Raw genomic sequence first — 18,378 nt, 5'->3', positions numbered from 1 at the left:
TGAATCGCAAATTCGGTTTTATTAGTTTTAAAACATAGTTTAACGCCAACATAGTTTGCAAACGTGAAATAAATGAATACGCTCTCAAATGTGCCATCCGAGGCAGAGTGTGTCCTCCACGTTCGGCACACGCGATCGTTCGCTGCTCTCTGATTGGTTGAATCGTTTTTTGGACATAGCTCGGTAAGTAATTGTCCGATTAATATGAAACCTTGAAAAGGCACATCCTCGGGTCCCCAGCAATATACCTGGCAAGTTAAAAGTATATCGGACCCGTGGTTGTCGAGAAACAGCGGTCACAGACAAACAGACGTACAAACGTACAGACAGAGATTACTGGAATTATAGATAGATATATATATATTTAATAAACAGGAATAAATTCCTGCGTGGGGCTAGTGTGAAAAAATTCTGACTCAACCCGGGACTCGAACCCACTGACCTCATCACTTACGCGGTGACAGCCCACTGAGCTATTGAGTGTTTGGGATATCCTCAGAGACTTCTCACACTAACACACACACACACACATATATATATATATATATTATACACACACACATAAACACACAACAAAATTAAATAAAACAGGCAATGGATCCAAGACGTTAAAATAGGCGTCCAGTCTGCCGACATTATTTGATGGATGTTGAAGATCCTGTGGTGCTCTTCGCAAAGAGTAGGCAAACCATCGCCGGCACACTGTCTAAATTCCAAATTACTGTCTTGACTTCCTGTGTGAGAGTGGCAACCCATCCAGGATTGCAACCCCAGCCAAAGAAACTGCTTCTGCATCACCGACGCTCTGCATAGAGCATGATTCATGATCTGATGTGAATGATCTCGACACTTTCAGTAACATTTATTGATTCACTCAACTTTGAATATGCTGCTACTTCTCTATAAACAATGGATGGAGAGTCTATGCATCTTCAAAGACTGGGTATAATCCATTGTGCCAAGTCGTTCCTCAGTAAACCTCAACTTATGATGGCCTACAAGACCTTTCTTCATAGCTCCATGGAGTACTGCTCTCCCCTATAGGCCGGTGCCTTACTTCACTCCTCTCCTGCATCCTATCAAATCCAAAACCGTCAACATCATTGACCTATCTCACAAAAAAGCGGAAGCACAGTGCATATTGCTTTCATCACATCCTCTCCATTCTCAACTTCCTCTTTTCTGGTCTTGCTCCCCCTGCTCTTTGAGACCTTCACTCGTCCTCACCTCCAGGATGGCAGCATTCTTCTATTAGCTCTCTCCTTGTGAACTTTTCAAAATCCAAGCTTACTGCTCATATCCCTTCCTATGTTCTTTGCTCCCACCTGTGGAATCAATTGCCCGAGTCAGTACGGTCCCATTCTTTCCTCCGGGGCTTCAAGGCGGCAGTAGACCACAATCACATGTCATCTTCTATCGCTCCTCATGATCTTAGTTTACCACATTAACCCCACCAATGCCCAACTCATTACCTGGAGGTTATTATGCTATATTTCCTTCACCCTCCTCTTTTCCCATTCATTCATTCACCCACTTGTTTGTGTCCAGTTATTTCCTCATTACCCTACTGTAAGTATATATAATTCTTCAAAAATCCGTCATCTTCTTCTTCCATATGTCTGTATTTTGCATTCCAAAACGACGAGGATGTAAGGAGAGACCAGTGTGCTTTGACATTAGGCAATGGACAAAAACTGCCACATTGTCTGGTTTTATAAAAGCAAATAAAAATATCTAAGTTGTAGAGAGAATATAAAAAATAGAATATTAAGTAGAGTGTCAATAAGTGAATACAGTAGTTTGATCCTGAATGGTTGCGATTGACACCATCAAAACCAAAAATAATAATAAGAAGAAGAACAACAAGAAGAACAAAATGACAAATAAGATGATGAAGAAGAGGAGGAAGAGATTTTAAAGGAAGAAGAGGAAGAAGAAACTATTGATCACTCAGCTGTCCTTCTGAAGAAGAAACCCTGTTATATACCACGTGATGGAAAGTCGAGTTAAACTGAGAATCTGACTTTAAATTCGGCCTATGGTTATAAAGGACCAGATCTGTAAAACATAATAATATGGAAGAAGAAAACTCGATGAGAGTTTACATTCATGTCTGTTCACCTTTGCTTCCGCGAATCAAACTTCACAGCGACCACAGTTTTGCCAAAAACAATGTTCACTTCAAACGTGAACTACAAAGAGTTTGTGCTCAGCTTGTACATAATTTACGCATGCACGCACACACACACGCGCACACACACACACACACACACACACACACACACACACACACACACACACACACACGCACGCACACACACACACACACACACACACACATACACCTCAAAGTACATATGCTTCACCCAATATGTTGACTATTAAGGGGAAAGATACATTGGTATTTTGCGTTTCCTCCATAAGGAGCAAGTGATACCTCAACCCGATGAGCAATGTAATCATGAAGTTTTCGAATCGCATCCTGGTGCAGATTTTGCCAGAGCAGTGTAGGCCTATCCTTCAGAATGGTCACATTGGACACTTTAGATGTAGGGCCTGGAATTTCCAATCACAATTACCAATCAATGCATGTACTCGTGTGAATTAACCCTAGATAGGTGTACCCCTGGGTACACCCATTCTTTATGGATGCGTATACCCATGGGTACACCTATCTAGGGTTAAGGTGGCAAGTCAAGTCTTGCCCACAAACCAAATTGTGGCCCAGATTATTATACTACAATGATGCCTCCGTAATTCGCCATGAAGCGCACTGCCTCGTCGTGGTGCTATGATACATTGGAGTCACGAGGCCTGCTGTTCAAGTAAATTTTTGTCGTTTGCTCTACCTTACTTCGGTGTAGTGAATGATTTGTGACTCGTGGCCACTTCTTAGAAGACTAATGGCCTGGTGATGAAACACCCAAAACCTTTCAGGCGTAAAGTGGAGGAATAATATACGGACTGCCAAAGCCATAATGATGCGGATCATCATGATGTTATCAATAAAAAGAAAATAATCACAGCCCAATTATTTTTCTGCCATAGGAATTGGCACACTGAAGCTACAGGCCAATGCAGCTCGTTAACCTAGTGAAAAAGAAAACAGGTTCTCGACCCAGATGTGAGGTCATACTAGCTGTGCCCTCCTGGGAACCTAAAGGTCAGTGGTTCAAATCCTGTTCACCTCCCATTGGGACAGATTTGACCACCCATCCAGCAAGAGGAGCAACCAGCCGAAGACTAGCGGCAACCTCTCGGGGATGATAAAGCCAGTATTTGAGATATTTTGTGCCATCATTCATGTTGTGGTGTCAACAGGAACAAAAAAAATGATTAATATCTATTTTTCTGGGAAAGCTAAGTAAGCATGGATTACGCCACAAATTGTGTGCAATACATCTTGTGTGTCACGCAGGCAAATCTCCAATTATGCACGTTTTCCTCATGGACGTCAACATTACACCCTTGCTCTCGACTGGCCCCACATGACAAAAACGTGCTCCAAACTTTAGCATCACAAGCACATGGAAGGAAAAGACTAAAGGTTCAGGCACTAGGAACGCTGCACTGCAACTTCTAAAGACAATAATATTGTATGTCACAGATGTGTAGTGAGTGGTTGGGCCTAACATGATTGAAGTGAAAAAAAAAGCAAGGTAGGCAGTTGGCATAGCCTTCAAATGTTTGGCCTAAAGACCTAGAAGAAGGCCACAGTGCATGTGAATGACCTCGTGCATAACTAGTGACCTTTGACGGTATAAGCGGTCTCGAAAGCATATACAGCCACTATAGAACACCAAACAGCAGGCCTTCCGAGTAAGGCCTCCCACATTAGGCCTGGTGATGGTGACGGTAAAAGGCCATCTTGGTCATCACCCTAGTTACGGTTTAAGAACAAGAAAGCACATTAAAACGGCAGGGTGGCCAAGAAAGAATGTCTGAGAACGACAAAATTGCATCGAGACTTGCCGGCCTGAATTTCCGGAAGCCCGAGGCAGCGGTGGGCACAGCTTGGACGTCAGGACAAGGCCACCTCGGAGGGCCACAGGCGGCCAAGTGACAAGCACACAGCGCTGCCAGACATACCAGGAGGATGATGAAAGGAGCGCCCATTATTCTAACATCTGTGAACGCTCAGTACTGTTTTCGCTGCTGCTCGCGCCTTTCACTTGCAAATGCGCAAGGTTTTTTTTTTACTATCTCTCTCTCTCTCTCTTTTTCGCTCTCCCTCTCACTCCATCTCTCCTCCCTCTCCATCCTTCTCTCTCTCTCTCTCTCTCTCTCTCTCCCTCTCTCTCTCTCTTTTTCGCTCTCCCTCTCACTCCATCTCTCCTCCCTCTCCATCCTTCTCTCTCTCTCTCTCTCTCTCTCTCTCTCTCTCTCTCTCTCTCTCTCTCTCTCTCTGTCTCTCCATCTCTCTCATTTTCTCCATCTCTCTCATCTTGGTCATCATCTCACTCTCGAGCTCTCCATCTCCATATCTCTTTCTCCCTCTCTCTACATCTCTCCTTCCTCCTCTCCATGATCTCCATCTCTCTCTCTCCCTCTCTGTTTCTCTCTCTCTCTCTCTCTCTCTCTCTCTCTGTCGCCACCTATCGGCTGTCGGTGCGCTGGGTGCAGTGTCATGGCGTCTGCTCGCTTCGTGTCGTGAGTGCTCTGTCTTGGCTGTTTGTTCCACCCCTCCTCCCCCCCATTTCGCTCCTTCGTGTGCTTGTTTCTATTTGTAAAGCTTCCCTGTGTTTCCCCTTCTATGTTGAGACGAGAGAGAGAGCCATAGAGCACACTTATTGTGCAGGTTAAGGTAATCGCCGTTTTTGGGCGGTTCCCTGTTGTTTTTTCCCCCGACTTATTTTCTTCACTTCAAACCTTTTTTTCCCGCTTATATTTCCTTAGTTTGTTTTTTTAACGCTCCCTTTCCCTAAGCTGGGAAAGTCGGAGTACATTACTAACTTCTTCTTCCCGAGCTGGGAGGACGAGGTCGAGCCTCGTGTGTCCAAACATGGCGGCTGCTCACTCGCAGCGATATGCAGCGTTTGAGCAATTATCACGTGAGCATGGCATTGCGTGTTCTCCACCCGAGGGTATTACAGTCGAAGCTATTGTTCTCACGATCGGGAACATGATCGGGTTTGATAAGGTACGTGCGGCGTCGCGTATGAACAAACGGGTTATCGTGTTTGTGTCCGATGTAGAGCACATTGCTCTCATCGTACAACAAGGTTTGTCCCTCGACTCCGGACACTTTGTTATGGTTTATCCCTTGGATACTCCTGCTCAGAAAGTGGTTATTTCAAATGCACCACCATTTCTCGATACCGATACAATCCTTGCAGCGCTGCAGCGATATGGGCAATGTGTGTCCCCATTAATAATGCTCCCTTTGGGCTGTAAGGATGAACGTGTCAGTCACGTGATGAGTTTCCGTAGGCAGGTCTTTATGGTTCTCAAAAAGGAATATCCCTCCTTGAATGTTGCTTTAAAATTCACGACAAATGGCCGCGATTATCAAGTATACATCACCACCGACACCCTAAAGTGCTTTGGTTGTGGTGCAGTGGGACATATGAAACGGTTTTGCCGCAATCAGAAGGAACAGCCTAACATGGTCGAAACGGGAAACAATGACTCGCAGATTAATGTTAACGTTTCCTGCTCGACAAATGTGCAGGATAAACCAGGTAAACAAGTGGACACGCCCCCTCCCGTTGAATCAATGGACAGCGCAAATGAGGGGTTTGTCACCGTTTCCAAAGTAAAAAAACGTAAATCGGCTGTAAGAAGTGCGTCACCTTCTGGGAAAAGGCAAATCAGTGAAAACTCCATCACTGGATTTCAATGTGAAAACAGGTTTGCCTTATTGGAGGAAAAGGACACCTCCACTAGTACAAACATCATCAAGGAAAAAGTGGATTCTAACTTTCCAATCCCAGTGAGTGTCGCTGATCCTTCAGACAGTGTCATCTCACACGAGGACGTTCATTGTGCAGCTTCCTCCTGTCAATCGCAAGAGGAGGAAAAGCACTTAAAATCTCCCCCTAAAAAAGGAATAAATGAGGAAAATAAGGGCACAGAGAGAATAAAAGAGGATAATTTAAATCCACTGGAGGAGAGTGACATCCTTGAATCGAGCATGGTGGTCATGTCACAAACATGCTTGGAGCCCCCCACCTCGCATCCCGAAGAAGTTTCAAATGTGACTCTGGCACAAAACGTTCCTGAAGAAGTTTACTTTATTGAAACTGAGCAATCATGTGATGTGCGCCAGGAAGCTGAAACACCAATTGATTCCCCATATGAGGAATCTGATGGTGAGGGTCAAGAGGAGTCCTCTCAGATTCTAAAGGCTGTAAACAGCCCTACGGATGACGAGCTTCAGGACTTTTTGAGAGATTCCTATCGGAAAAGGAACATTGAACTGAAAGATCATTTCCCTGATCTGCAGATGTTGATTTTTAAATTGAAGGAAATTGTGCACAACCCTGACACTCCAAATTTCACTGATGCTCAGAAGCACCGGCTAAGAAAAATGATCCAGAAAGCTCGGCAGGAGCTTCGTAAATGAGGTCCCCATGGGTTTTTTGATCTATTTAGTTATTTATCTTCTTTCTTTTTCCGAAAGAATGAGTGTTAGTTTTGGTAGTCTAAACATTAACGGTGGTGTTAGTTTAGAACGCAAAGTTCAGGTAAAAGATCTGACCCGGCGTTTGCACCTGGATGTCTTGTTACTGCAAGAAACGCATGGAGATCTGAATGGCCAAGCCCAATGGAGAAGGCTAATGAAAGGCCAGTGGTTCTTCAGTGATATCAATTGTCTCACTGCTGGAATTGCTTTCTTTGTCTCCTCCTCATTAACACTCACACAAGTTCAATATAATGAAATAATTCCCGGACATCTGGCTTGTCTTCAATTCACTGCCAATAATCAAATCTTTGTTTTTGTAAACATATATGCCCCCTGTAAGAATGCTGAAAGGCAAAACTTCTTTCTAAAGCTAGAGGATCTTCTGAGTACAATTGACTTAAATTGCTCTTTTATAATGAGTGGCGACTTCAACTGCACTCTTGACCCTGCGTTAGATAGAAACAGTGCGGAGCCACATCCTAGATCTGCCATACCTTTGGAGAAAATCATCAAGACGACGGGATTAATAGATGTCTGGCGTATTCAGCACCCTATGCAACGGCAGTTTACTTGGTCTAGATGTACGTCTCAGATGCACACACTAGCCAGGTTAGACAGAATTTATGTCAATACTGTAATGCTTGACAAGATATTGAAATCTGATATTGTGCCTTCTCTTTTTTCTGATCACCTGGCTGTAACCTTGTCCTTTAAGCTTGCTCTGCAGCAACATGGCAGCCCATATTGGAAGTTCAATGTCATGTTGCTGGAAAATGCTGCTTTTTGTGAAGCTTTCAAAGTGTTTTGGATTAGCCTCAAAGAAAGAAAGAATAATTTTGATAACCCGATATTGTGGTGGGACTACGCAAAGGCGCAGATCGCTGTCTTTTGCCAACAGTTTAATTACTTCTCTTCTTTCAGTGTAAAAAGGGAGAGGTTCACACTAGAAAAGGAAATAATGAAGTTGCAAACTGATGTGGCAAATAGCCCCAATAGAACAAATAATCATTTGCTTATGGAAAAGAAGACTCTACTAAACAGCCTGGTCGAATACCAAGCAAAAGGTGCAATGGTCCGTCTACGGATGGATCAGCTATATAATTTAGATGCACCGACCAAATTTTTTTTCCATTTTGATAAAAAGACTACCAATCAAAGGCAAATTGAAACCTTAAAGCTCTCAACTGGTAACACTGTGACGTCACAAGATAATATAAAGAGGGAGGTCTATAACTTCTTTTCAGACCTGTTTATGGCAAATGATGTTGACGATGGCTCAATAAGTTACTTCACATCTGACTTACCCATGCTAAGTGCTGCTCAAAGGGATCAGCTTGGCTCCTTACTTTCCTTGGAAGAGCTTACACTTTCCCTTGCTTCTTTACCTACGGGTAAATCTCCTGGGTTGGACGGCCTCCCAATAGAGTTTTATAAATCCTTTTGGCCCTTATTAGGCCCAGAACTATTGGAGGTCTTTAATAGTTCATTACGTTGTGGTGACTTGCCGATGAGCTGCCGTAGAGCAGTCATTAGTCTATTACCAAAGAAAGGAGACCCTCAGCTCATTGATAATTGGCGTCCAATCTCTCTCCTAACTTCAGATTATAAAATATTTTCTAAAGTTCTAGCTCGACGCATCGCCCCACTCCTAGAATCGTTGATTCAAAGTGATCAGTCTTTCTGTATCCCTAACCGACAGATACACGATAACATTTTTTTATTAAGAGATCTTTGGGATGTGTGTAAAATAAAAAATGACAATCTTGGTTTGATTGTGCTTGACCAAGAGAAGGCTTTTGACCGTGTAAGTCATGTATATCTTTTCAAGGTGCTAGAGTGTTTTGGACTTGGTCCTGTTTTTCTTTCCATGGTAAAACTGCTCTATAATGGCATTTCCTCAATACTCAGAGTAAACTCTGAGCTAACTTCACCTGTAAAGGTTGGAAGGGGTATCCGTCAGGGATGTCCTTTATCTGGTATTCTGTACTCTTTAACCATTGAGCCTCTTTTAATCAAAGTCCGCAGCATCCTAACCGGATGCAAAAATTTGCTCACAAGGCCTGTGAAAGTCTCTGCATATGCTGACGATATTTGCGCCATCGTACATAATAGTGATGAGATAAAGAAACTGGTGGATTGCTTGGACTATTATGGTTCAGCTTCTTCAGCTTTGGTAAACTGGAACAAGTGCCAGGCGATGTGGATGGGCCCATGCCAGCGCCCTATGCCTGTCCTCCCGAAACACCTCACCTGGTCCCTCAACGGAATGAAGTACCTTGGTGTTTACATCGGTGATGAAGCAACACAAGCGAAAAATTGGGAGGGTCTCGCTGACTCTCTCGAACAAAAGCTGCGGAAATGGAAAGGTTTGCTGGCTTTGCTTTCATACCGGGGACGAGTCCTGGTCATAAACAACCTAGCAGCATCTATACTGTGGCACAGAATCAAAGCCATTCCACCTCCTGAACGCTTTCTGCTGAATATACAGAAGACAATAATAAACTTCTTCTGGAGTGGAAAACATTGGCTTCGTCCAGAGATCTTGAATCTTCCCTTAGAGGAAGGTGGGCATGGTCTTGTGGACATCGTATGCAGGGCTATGGCATTTGGCATTGCCTCAATCTGGCGGCTTCTCTATGGTCCATCAGACCTAGCCTGGAGGTCCACTGCTCTCCTCCTCCTCCGTCAAGCCGGCATGCTAGACTATTCATTTGGTCTATTCCTAATGAACATGAAATGTATTGATCTGTCCTTGCTTCCACCATTTTACAATATAATTCTGAATGCTTGGCGTGTTTTCATGGTCGACCGTGATTATGTTTCCTACACCCAAGAGATGTTTTTCAGAGAGCCTCTTTTCTACAACTCTCTCTTCAAAAGAATAAGAACGGAACGCTCTTTTATTGATTATTTTGTTCAGAATGGTGTCCATCACGTTGCTGATCTAATGATTGAGACAAGGACATGGTTAAGTGCTGCAGCACTTGCAAATAAAGTTGGCATGCGGTCAAACCGCATAATATCTGCTGTGCTATGCGAAATACTTAGCGTATACCGCAAAGTTAAGGTGCACTGGGAGCAATCTCCTCGCACTGGTGATGGCCTAATTGTTTGTGAGCCAAGCCTCTGTTTCCCAAATTTAGAAGTCACCCCCACTGTAATGAATTGTGGCACAATAATAAAATATTTACCAAAAATACGTTTTGGATCTGCAGGTCTGGAAAATCGTGCAATATACCAGGCCTGTGTCAAAGCAATCCGGCCCTCCTTAGGAACTTGGCAGTCAAGGAAGTGGCACAATTGCTTGCCTACAGAATACCCCTTCCAACCTAACTGGAAAGCCTATTATCACATACTTATTCCAAAGAAAACTGCCGACCTGTCGTGGAGGCTGGCACATTGGGTATTACCCACCAATAAGCTCTTGCATGTTTTTTCTTCGGAAATATCTGAGCATTGTCCCTTCTGTGGTGCTCTTGAGACCGTGTCACATGCTTATGTTGAATGTGCGCGCTTGATTCCTTTATTTGGTTTGCTGCATGAAATGTGCATGAAGCTTTCTTTAAACTTTACTTTGAATTCTTTCATTTTTTGCTTTGTCTCAAACACACACCAAATAGAAGTGGCCCTAGCGAACTTTCTCGTTGCCATGGCAAAGAAAGCAATATATCGCACGAGGAAAATGCAAATTGAAAATCCTACAAGATGTACAGATAACCTCCCGGCCTGTTTTAAAGGACTTGTTTTTGCCCGGATTAAAACAGAATTTTGTTTCTATACATATATGGATAAAGTATTGATCTTCAAAAGTATATGGGCATTGAATAATGCACTTTGCTCTGTGCAAAATGGTGTGCTGATCACAGATTGATCACTCCTCAAGCACGATATGATTTCTTTGTGAGGAGCAAAACACTTTATTATTTTTTTCCTGTTCCCTTTCTTGATGTACTAATGGTCTTCATGTAAATGTTCCCTTTTAAATGGTTTTGCTTGTTTTTTTACCTCTGATTTGTGAAATGCTTTGTGAAATGGTTGTATTTATACGTTTTACAAAATATACTTTTTGATATTTTTGTAATAAAAGGATGTAAAAGTCAAAGTCTTTCTTTCTCTCTCTCTCTCTCTCTCTCTCTCTCATTCATCTTGGTCATCATCTCACTCTCGAGCTCTCCATATCTCTCTCTCCCTCTCTCCTTCCTCATCTCCATATAATATATATATATATATATATATCTCTCTCTCTCTCTCTCTCTCTCTCTCTCTCTCTCTCTCTCTCTCTCTCTCTCTCTCTCTCTCTCTCTCTCTCTCTCATTTTTTCCATCTCTCTCATCTTGGTCATCATCTCACTCTCAAACTCTCCATCTCCATATCTCTCTCAACTCTCTCTCCCTCTCTCCTTCCTCCTCTCCATGATCTCCATCTCTCTCTCTCTCTCTCTCTGTTCCTCTCTCTCTCTCCCTCTCTCTTTCTCCCCACCACCCCTCTACCCCTCCCTCTTTTCAGTGCACCCACATCCTCCCCCCCATTCTTTTCTCCAATACAAGAGTGTCCTAGCCTCTTGCCGACTCTCCTCTCCTTGCCAGCGCTCTTCCAACAATAACACTGACAAAGGACATTGTGAGGCCTTCACAAGGCCGAAAATGGCTGAGGGACGTTGCAAGAGACCGAATGCTATAAATCTCACTTTGGGAGGGCAAAGAAGAAGAGGGGAGGATGGATGAACAAGGAAAAGAGCCTTCTGACCACCAGAATGGAAAGTTTCCCAGCTCGGTCCTTCAGATTACGACACTTCAAATTCACGGAGAGATTTATTAAATGACTGTTACACCACCCACACTAGCATCTTTCACTTTCACTCTCATTCTCCACAGCATCTATAATTGGCATTTTTTTTCTCAACAAATCCCCATTCAGGTACATAAACAGTATACCACAAACCACCGTGGCCCAATGGTAAATAAACTGGATTGGCATGCCAGAATTTTTTTGGTTCAAATCTGGCTAAAGGAAGTAGTCTTAAGGATATGAATTTGAAGTTTTTTGGAAACAGAGCTAATTTAAGGAGAACTCGGAGTGCCCAGCTACCCGTCGCTTTGCTGATGGATTTCATCAAGAGACACCATGTTGTACTTCACAAACATATTGCATGTCTATCTGTGAATATCAATGAGGATGTAAAATGAAGTAAAATATGAAAAATTGATCTGTTATAACATGTAGTTGTTGTTGATGTTGTGGGGAATGTGGTTGTTGTTGTTTGTGCGCTCATTCCGTATACTATTATATATTTTTTCTATCGCTTTGAGAAGTATTACTGTATATAATTTTGTGTGCTCCTTCCATGTCCTTCTAAAGGGTTCCTGCTGTAATATAATAATAAATGTTACTGTTGGAACCGCTACATTAAGGGTGTAGTACTGGTGAAAAATTGAGAAAACTACATAGGTACCTTTGAGAGGTATCTAATTTTCAGTTTTTCTTGAAAGATATAATCTTGGCTCTCAGACCAGTTTCAACGCTTCTTTGTCATATTACATGCATATAATTTGCATAAATTAGACCGTCAATAAAAAACAAGGAAAAACAAAGAACACATTTCTACTTCTATCTTCTATGTCACCTATCATTCTTTTCACACAAAACTTGGTACATGTATTATACATGTGTTACTCTACTACCTGATGAGAGGATTTTGTGAAATTATGTCAAATGTTCACTAATTAGCTAATTATGCCAATTACCAGATAAAACTTGGTTGTCCTTCAATAAATCCACAATGGCTACTCCTATAAACAAAAGCCTTCATCATTTTAAAGTAAATGATATTCTGAATATCCTGTCCAAATTTCAGCCCAAAAGAATGATGCAAATTAAAGTTATAACAAATAATTCTACTTCCGGTTATTGAGGGGCATGTGTGATGTTAGAAAATTTGGAAATTTTTCAATAATTAGGGGTACTTCTATGACCTCTCATAGCATGATTCTTGTTTATAAGACTATAAGGAAACTGTTCAGCTAAATAAATAAATAAATTTTAAAAATCACCTGTTCGCCAGTACTACACCCTTAAGCTCCCATTCCCAAATCTTCCTCTTCAATCCCGGAAAGTGAAGCTTTAAAACCAGGCACATGTATGATTAAACGGACATTAATTTTCCTTCCAATTAAATAGATTATTAGCTTTCGAGCGGTACCATTTTTATTATTCTACAACAATATGAACGGATACGTTAAAGGTCAAAGTCTTGTTTCTTCTTCTTCAATTGGGAAAAGACAGGCTTTTAAAACAGGAATCCTATAGAATAAAAGACCACTCATTTTAGTTCCAAATAAATTGATTTTTAGCTTTCAAAACCAAGGCTTTCCAAATCGAGTAAATCAATTACTATATTAGCTTTACAACGGTACAATTGTTATTATTCTACGACACCAGGAACCCTTTAGAATGAACAGTGGCGGACACACGGATGGTTGCTTCTCCTTTTCGTAATAGATTACAATGTCGTCATCAAAACTGTCAGTAAAAAACAAACTTTCTCATTAACGACATAAAAAGGTGATATTCTACCTGCACCTCCTGGCTTGGCCAACATGTGACACCTTTGTACAATGTGGGTGACCCCTAACGCCCTTAAGAAAGCTGAAGTGGGCACTGAAATGCTACCTATGAAAAGGTGGGTCGCCCAACCAAAATCCTCCAAACTAAAGCGTCCGTAATCAACGATCAGACTCGTGTTCGGTATGCTTTGTACAATTCAAAAAATAATAATTTTTATAACGAGTACGCTACGCAAACATTCATGCACCGGTCAGTTCATCCACAACATCCAGGAAAGGATGCAGCTGCCACCGAGAGGAGCGATGGATTTCAAGGCCACGGGATCGGGTGCAAAACCCAACACAGCGATCCGAATGATAGGTGTCGGGTGTTTTTTTGTTTTTTTGGGGGATTTTTTTTGCCAGCAACCAATGTTTTTTTGCCAGTTCTCAAAAGCATAGCCACGGTTTGTGTGGCAAGGAAGAATATTCCAAGCCATTAAAGGTTGCTTTTTCAGAGCCATTTGCTCCCACGTTTAATCCCCCTATCCGCTTCTTTGAATGAATATGAATGAATGATCGTTTTAAGGCCATTTTCCCCGCTGGAGCGGGGGTTAGCCTTATTGCTATTATTGCTTATTTGCTTATTTATTTATTATATATTTATTTTATTTATTATATATTATTTATTATATATATGATATTATTTATTATATATAATATTATTTATTATATATAATTTATTTATTTATTATATTTATATTTATTTATTTATTTATATTTATTTATTATATATATATTTATTATATATATTTATTATATATATTTATTATATTATATATTATATATAATATTATAATATTATATTATTTATTATATATAATATTATTATATTTATTATATATTATTTATTATATTTATTTATTATATATTATAATATTATTTATTATTTGCTTATTTGCTATTGCTTATTGCTTATTGCTATTCCAAATTCTTTGCATGCCGCATTTAATATCATGCTCTCACGTCATCTTTAATCATGAGCCCTTTGACGGCGTGTTATTTTCCAGGTTCACTCGATGTTTTCCTAACTATTTTCCAACTGCCTTTCGGCCTAATCCAATTTGCCATCCCTATAAGGTGCCTGCGTGGAAAAGAATAACCCGTTAGCAGAGCGCAAGCCATTTATTCAAAGCGGTATCTCGTATGATACTTGAGAAATAAACATTTCGGATTGGCCTGTTTGACTTACCTAACAGAGAAGTTAACTTATGGTGTTCGGGTTACCAGTCCAAATCCCATATGCTGGGATGATGTTTCGCATTGTCCTCTAAAGACCTTGTGTTGTGTGTAAAAGGATTTCTCCTAATCTCCTTGTCCGACAAATAGTATATGATCAAGCTCCCCAATAAGCCTAAGATGACCGTCAACAAGAAAGGATAATTCACAATTGCGAATTCTTTTTTTGCTTTATGATACCTGCAAATATATTCAGTGACATGACGCATCATGCAAGTAACGGAACATTTGCATATACCTATCTCATTTGAAGGGTGGCAGGATGGCCTAAAGTTACGCACACTCGCTTCTCGGCCATCTAGCCTGGGATTGAATCCCGGCCCAGCTCTATACTGTTTCACAGGCCCTCGAACGGATGTTAAAGCGGGCGTCCCGTCTGCCGGCATTAGTTGGTGGACGTAAAAGATCTCACGGTTGGTGCCCTTCATGAAGAGTGGGTGAGCTATCGCCGGCACCAGGAACAAATTCCAAATTCCTGCCCTAACTACTGCTGCGATAGGGATAGAAAACCACCCTGCATGAGCCTTGGCCAAGAAACTGCTTCCTCAGTTACACAGATGACCATACCTACCAATACATTTTGAATGTATTTCTGATATGGAAACCATCGCAGGTTGCTACCCAAGTCTGGTCATTCGCAGCTCTTCACCGGTTCACGTTGGAAATTCATTGTGATGTCTTCCAGAGGTTGAAATCACAGAAAAACTGTCAGCAGTAGATAAGGTGGACCTGCTTCCACTCGAGCTTGCAATTCTGTACCGTGAGCTTTTCGAGGAGACCCAGATGTAACATCTCATCCCGAGAACAATGGAGTCAAAATGGCAAAGGTAGACCATCTGCGAATGGTTCACCAAAGATGTCCTCTATGGTCCTATGAACGAATGAAACAGTGCAGTCACGACGAGGACCTTCCACATGGTGCATGGTGCACCCAGTATCACAGACTGCCGTGTCGGTGCCTCGCCCATGGCAGACGCCTACAGCGCCATTGAAACCTCAGTGCAAGGCCAGAAGGCGTCTCGTAAAAACCGAGGGGGTCTTGGTGCACCAATGGACTCCTGAATGACTCTTCACATATTTATCCCCCCTTGTCTTCTGATAGATAGTGCGATCTCAGGATTGGATCCCATTTTTCTCCTTTTGCACCCTCCTTGTCTTTAAACTAATCTCCAAGAAAGTTCCATACAAACTTCAGACAATGTTAAAAAAAGAGATAAAGAAACTAAGGTCATCGCAAAAGAAAGGAAGAATATCTGCTGCTTGTAAGTTTAAATGACGTCACAGCGTGGAAGAGAACCGATAAAGACATTTCAAGTCTTGCAGATAGCAGATGTTCATTCAGCGCAGTCCTGCTCCATATATGTTAACCTCCCTCACCCCACCCACACCCTCTCAGCCCCCCTTCCACACCAACATGGTACGCAGCATGCATGGTTCCCCGTCCCTTCTTCATTCCACCTCCCATAGTCTAACTCATGGTTATTAACGTGACTTCCACAGGTTTTGTTTCAACACGTGCTCCACTCCACCGGGTCCATCGCAAGCAGCCGGCCATGGTGCAGTGACCCTTTTGAGTCTACTAGACCTTCCGATTCACGAGGGGGAAAAAAGGTTAATGGAATCATTTTTGGGGCGGTCCCTCCATTTATGGATCATCATGCACCCCCGTTATATATTCACAACAGACCCCGCGGTTTAACCCGTACCCTGCACGAGGCATGTATTTAATCATCTAACACGTCACAGCGTGCTCCCTATGAACAACGGTAAACTCGCTCGCTCTTCATGTCCTGTGCTCCTTTTGTGCTCCCTTCGGACTCGGCCTCTCCCCGCCAGCCCCGGCACTGCCCGCCTTGGCAGCCATAAGGACCACACACGGCGCGGGGAAAAAGGTACGGGGAGGGAGTGAGTGACGGGAGAGGGCGTGGCCTAGCAGTATAGGGGGCGTGGCACAGCGGCGGAGGAGGCGTGGCGTCGCTTCCCCGATAACTCGAGTCCCTCCCACCCCTTCCCAAGATCCTTGCAGGGATCGCAGCGAAGAAAGTCCAACGAGACGTGGTCGATACGCAAAAAATACTCGGCACGAATACCGAAAGATTTAAACCCGTTCGGACACGTGGGAACGGGGACGCTCAGCACGCGTCGGCCGACGTTCCTCCATCACGGGTCCATATATACTGTTGTTACGTTGATGTAAAGCGATAACCAGAACCACTTAGGCAATGGTCGATGGTCTTCAGAGCAAATGATACAAACACCACCAACCGGACAAGCGTGCCGTGTAGTGCTCAGAGATACCACTCACCCTGCACCCAGAGCACTTCCAAGTCGGTCTGCAAGCGGGCGAGGCGTAGACCCGCGGCCAATGCCCCAAGAGCCAAAACGCCTCCCAAGAGCACCTTGCCTGGGTTCTGGTGAATGCGACATCCAAGCACGAAGAGCCAGTCCTCGAGGTGCGCCCGGAGTCGCCGCGCGGCCCCATTTCCCACACCTCGAGCCTGTCAGACATTGAGACCAAAAGTTTTTTTTTAAAACAATGAAGGTTCATCAATAAATCCGAATGATACGAGATTTAGTGAATATTTACATCTGGGTGGACGAGACTTAGAGACCCACAAAGGGTATATACATCGACTCCCGAAGATCTGTTAAACTTGGCTGGAGGACCTACCCTGGCGAGGTGCGACGCCTCCGTGCTCTCACCAACCGGCAGCCCTGGAGGCATTTTGCGGGGCGAGCGGGAAGCCCGGGGCGCTGCGCTCCAAGCGCCCTCAGTCCCATTCACGTTGCCCGACGGCGATGAGAAAAGTGAGGAAGTGAGAGTGAGGAAAGTCGCTGCAAAATGGGGAATCCCCCTACGCGGGCCGGCGGGCAGCCCTATGGCCGGGCATCCTGCACGCACGGAGGGAACGGAGCTCACAATGTGCCGGAACGAGCAGAGCCTTCATTTGGCGGACGAGTTTAAACCCGGTGGAGTTTCCCTCCTCCCCGCGGGGCACCCCTCCCTCCCTCCTCCCCGCAAGATAACGCCCCCATTTCCTACCTTGCTCCGATCGCGGTGCGCACTCTCTCTGCACCCCGTCTGTTCTCGTCTCTATATGTCCCTCTCACACACACCAGCGCAGCGCTCACAACCTCGACGAGAGCACCTCCACACGACCATGACCACCTTTTTCCTCCTCCTCCTCATTTCCTATTGGCCGATGGGAGAGCAAATGACTCGCCAAACACGGCTCATTATTGCCGGCCGGGCCACCCACGTCGCAAGCCGAGCCTTCGCGGAGCGTGGGTGGCCCCGGGGAGGGTGGTGGAGGGAGGCAAGGATTGGGGGAAATGAGGATTTTGGTGTTTGAGTAAAAGGGTGGAGGTTGGGGGAGAATCCAGTGGAAATGTTACGGAAATTCGTCTCTACACGTAGCCTACTCGAGACGCCTCCAAATGACCGTTTTCCATCATCTCTCAAATTGCGATGTTTGCGCCTCGTGCTCCCCGGACCCCGCATCCCCCACGTGCTCTTCCAGTTGGAGCCTCGCAAGCAACGCCGCCCCCTATCGGTCAACGCAGGACCTACGCCGTTTGGAGTGGCACATGGTGACCACACAGCTTCCCATCGTTCGGTGGTTGGAATAACAACGTACAACCTGTATTATCATCACAATGCAACACGACTACCTCCGTCAGATGTTTAAACGTATTACGTACCATCTCTCGAACCCAACAGGAAATCTTTCAAGTTGTACATTACTACCGCGATCCATTGTCCCCATGATGACAACTCTACATTTACTGATGATTAGAAACACTAGCACCGACGACATGGACCAGGAATACTAAATCCTCCATTATAGATGTGCAATATGGAGCAGGATTACCAAAAAATCCATTCGATGTACAATATGGAGCAGGAATACC

At 43.6% G+C, this 18,378-nt stretch overlaps 1 protein-coding gene across 1 annotated transcript in view; it reads right to left on the bottom strand.

The window, feature by feature from the left end:
* The window catches only part of LOC137411899 (protein patched homolog 2), a 53,495-nt gene extending 36,231 nt beyond the window's left edge, over positions 1-17,264 (bottom strand). Inside the window, exons 1-2 of the mRNA XM_068097174.2 lie at positions 17,138-17,264; positions 16,772-16,964 (exon numbers count right to left, since the gene is read on the bottom strand). Coding sequence (XP_067953275.2) covers positions 16,772-16,964; positions 17,138-17,191 — 247 coding nt within the window. The 5' untranslated portion in view covers positions 17,192-17,264. The remainder of the gene's footprint in view (positions 1-16,771; positions 16,965-17,137) is intronic.
* Between the last annotated feature and the right edge of the window lie 1,114 nt (positions 17,265-18,378).

This window comes from Myxine glutinosa, chromosome 1 (genome assembly GCF_964187855.1).
Source record: "Myxine glutinosa chromosome 1, kmMyxGlut1.1, whole genome shotgun sequence".
Classification (NCBI taxonomy): Eukaryota; Metazoa; Chordata; class Myxini; order Myxiniformes; family Myxinidae; genus Myxine; species Myxine glutinosa.
This window is presented reverse-complemented; position numbering and strand designations above follow the sequence as displayed.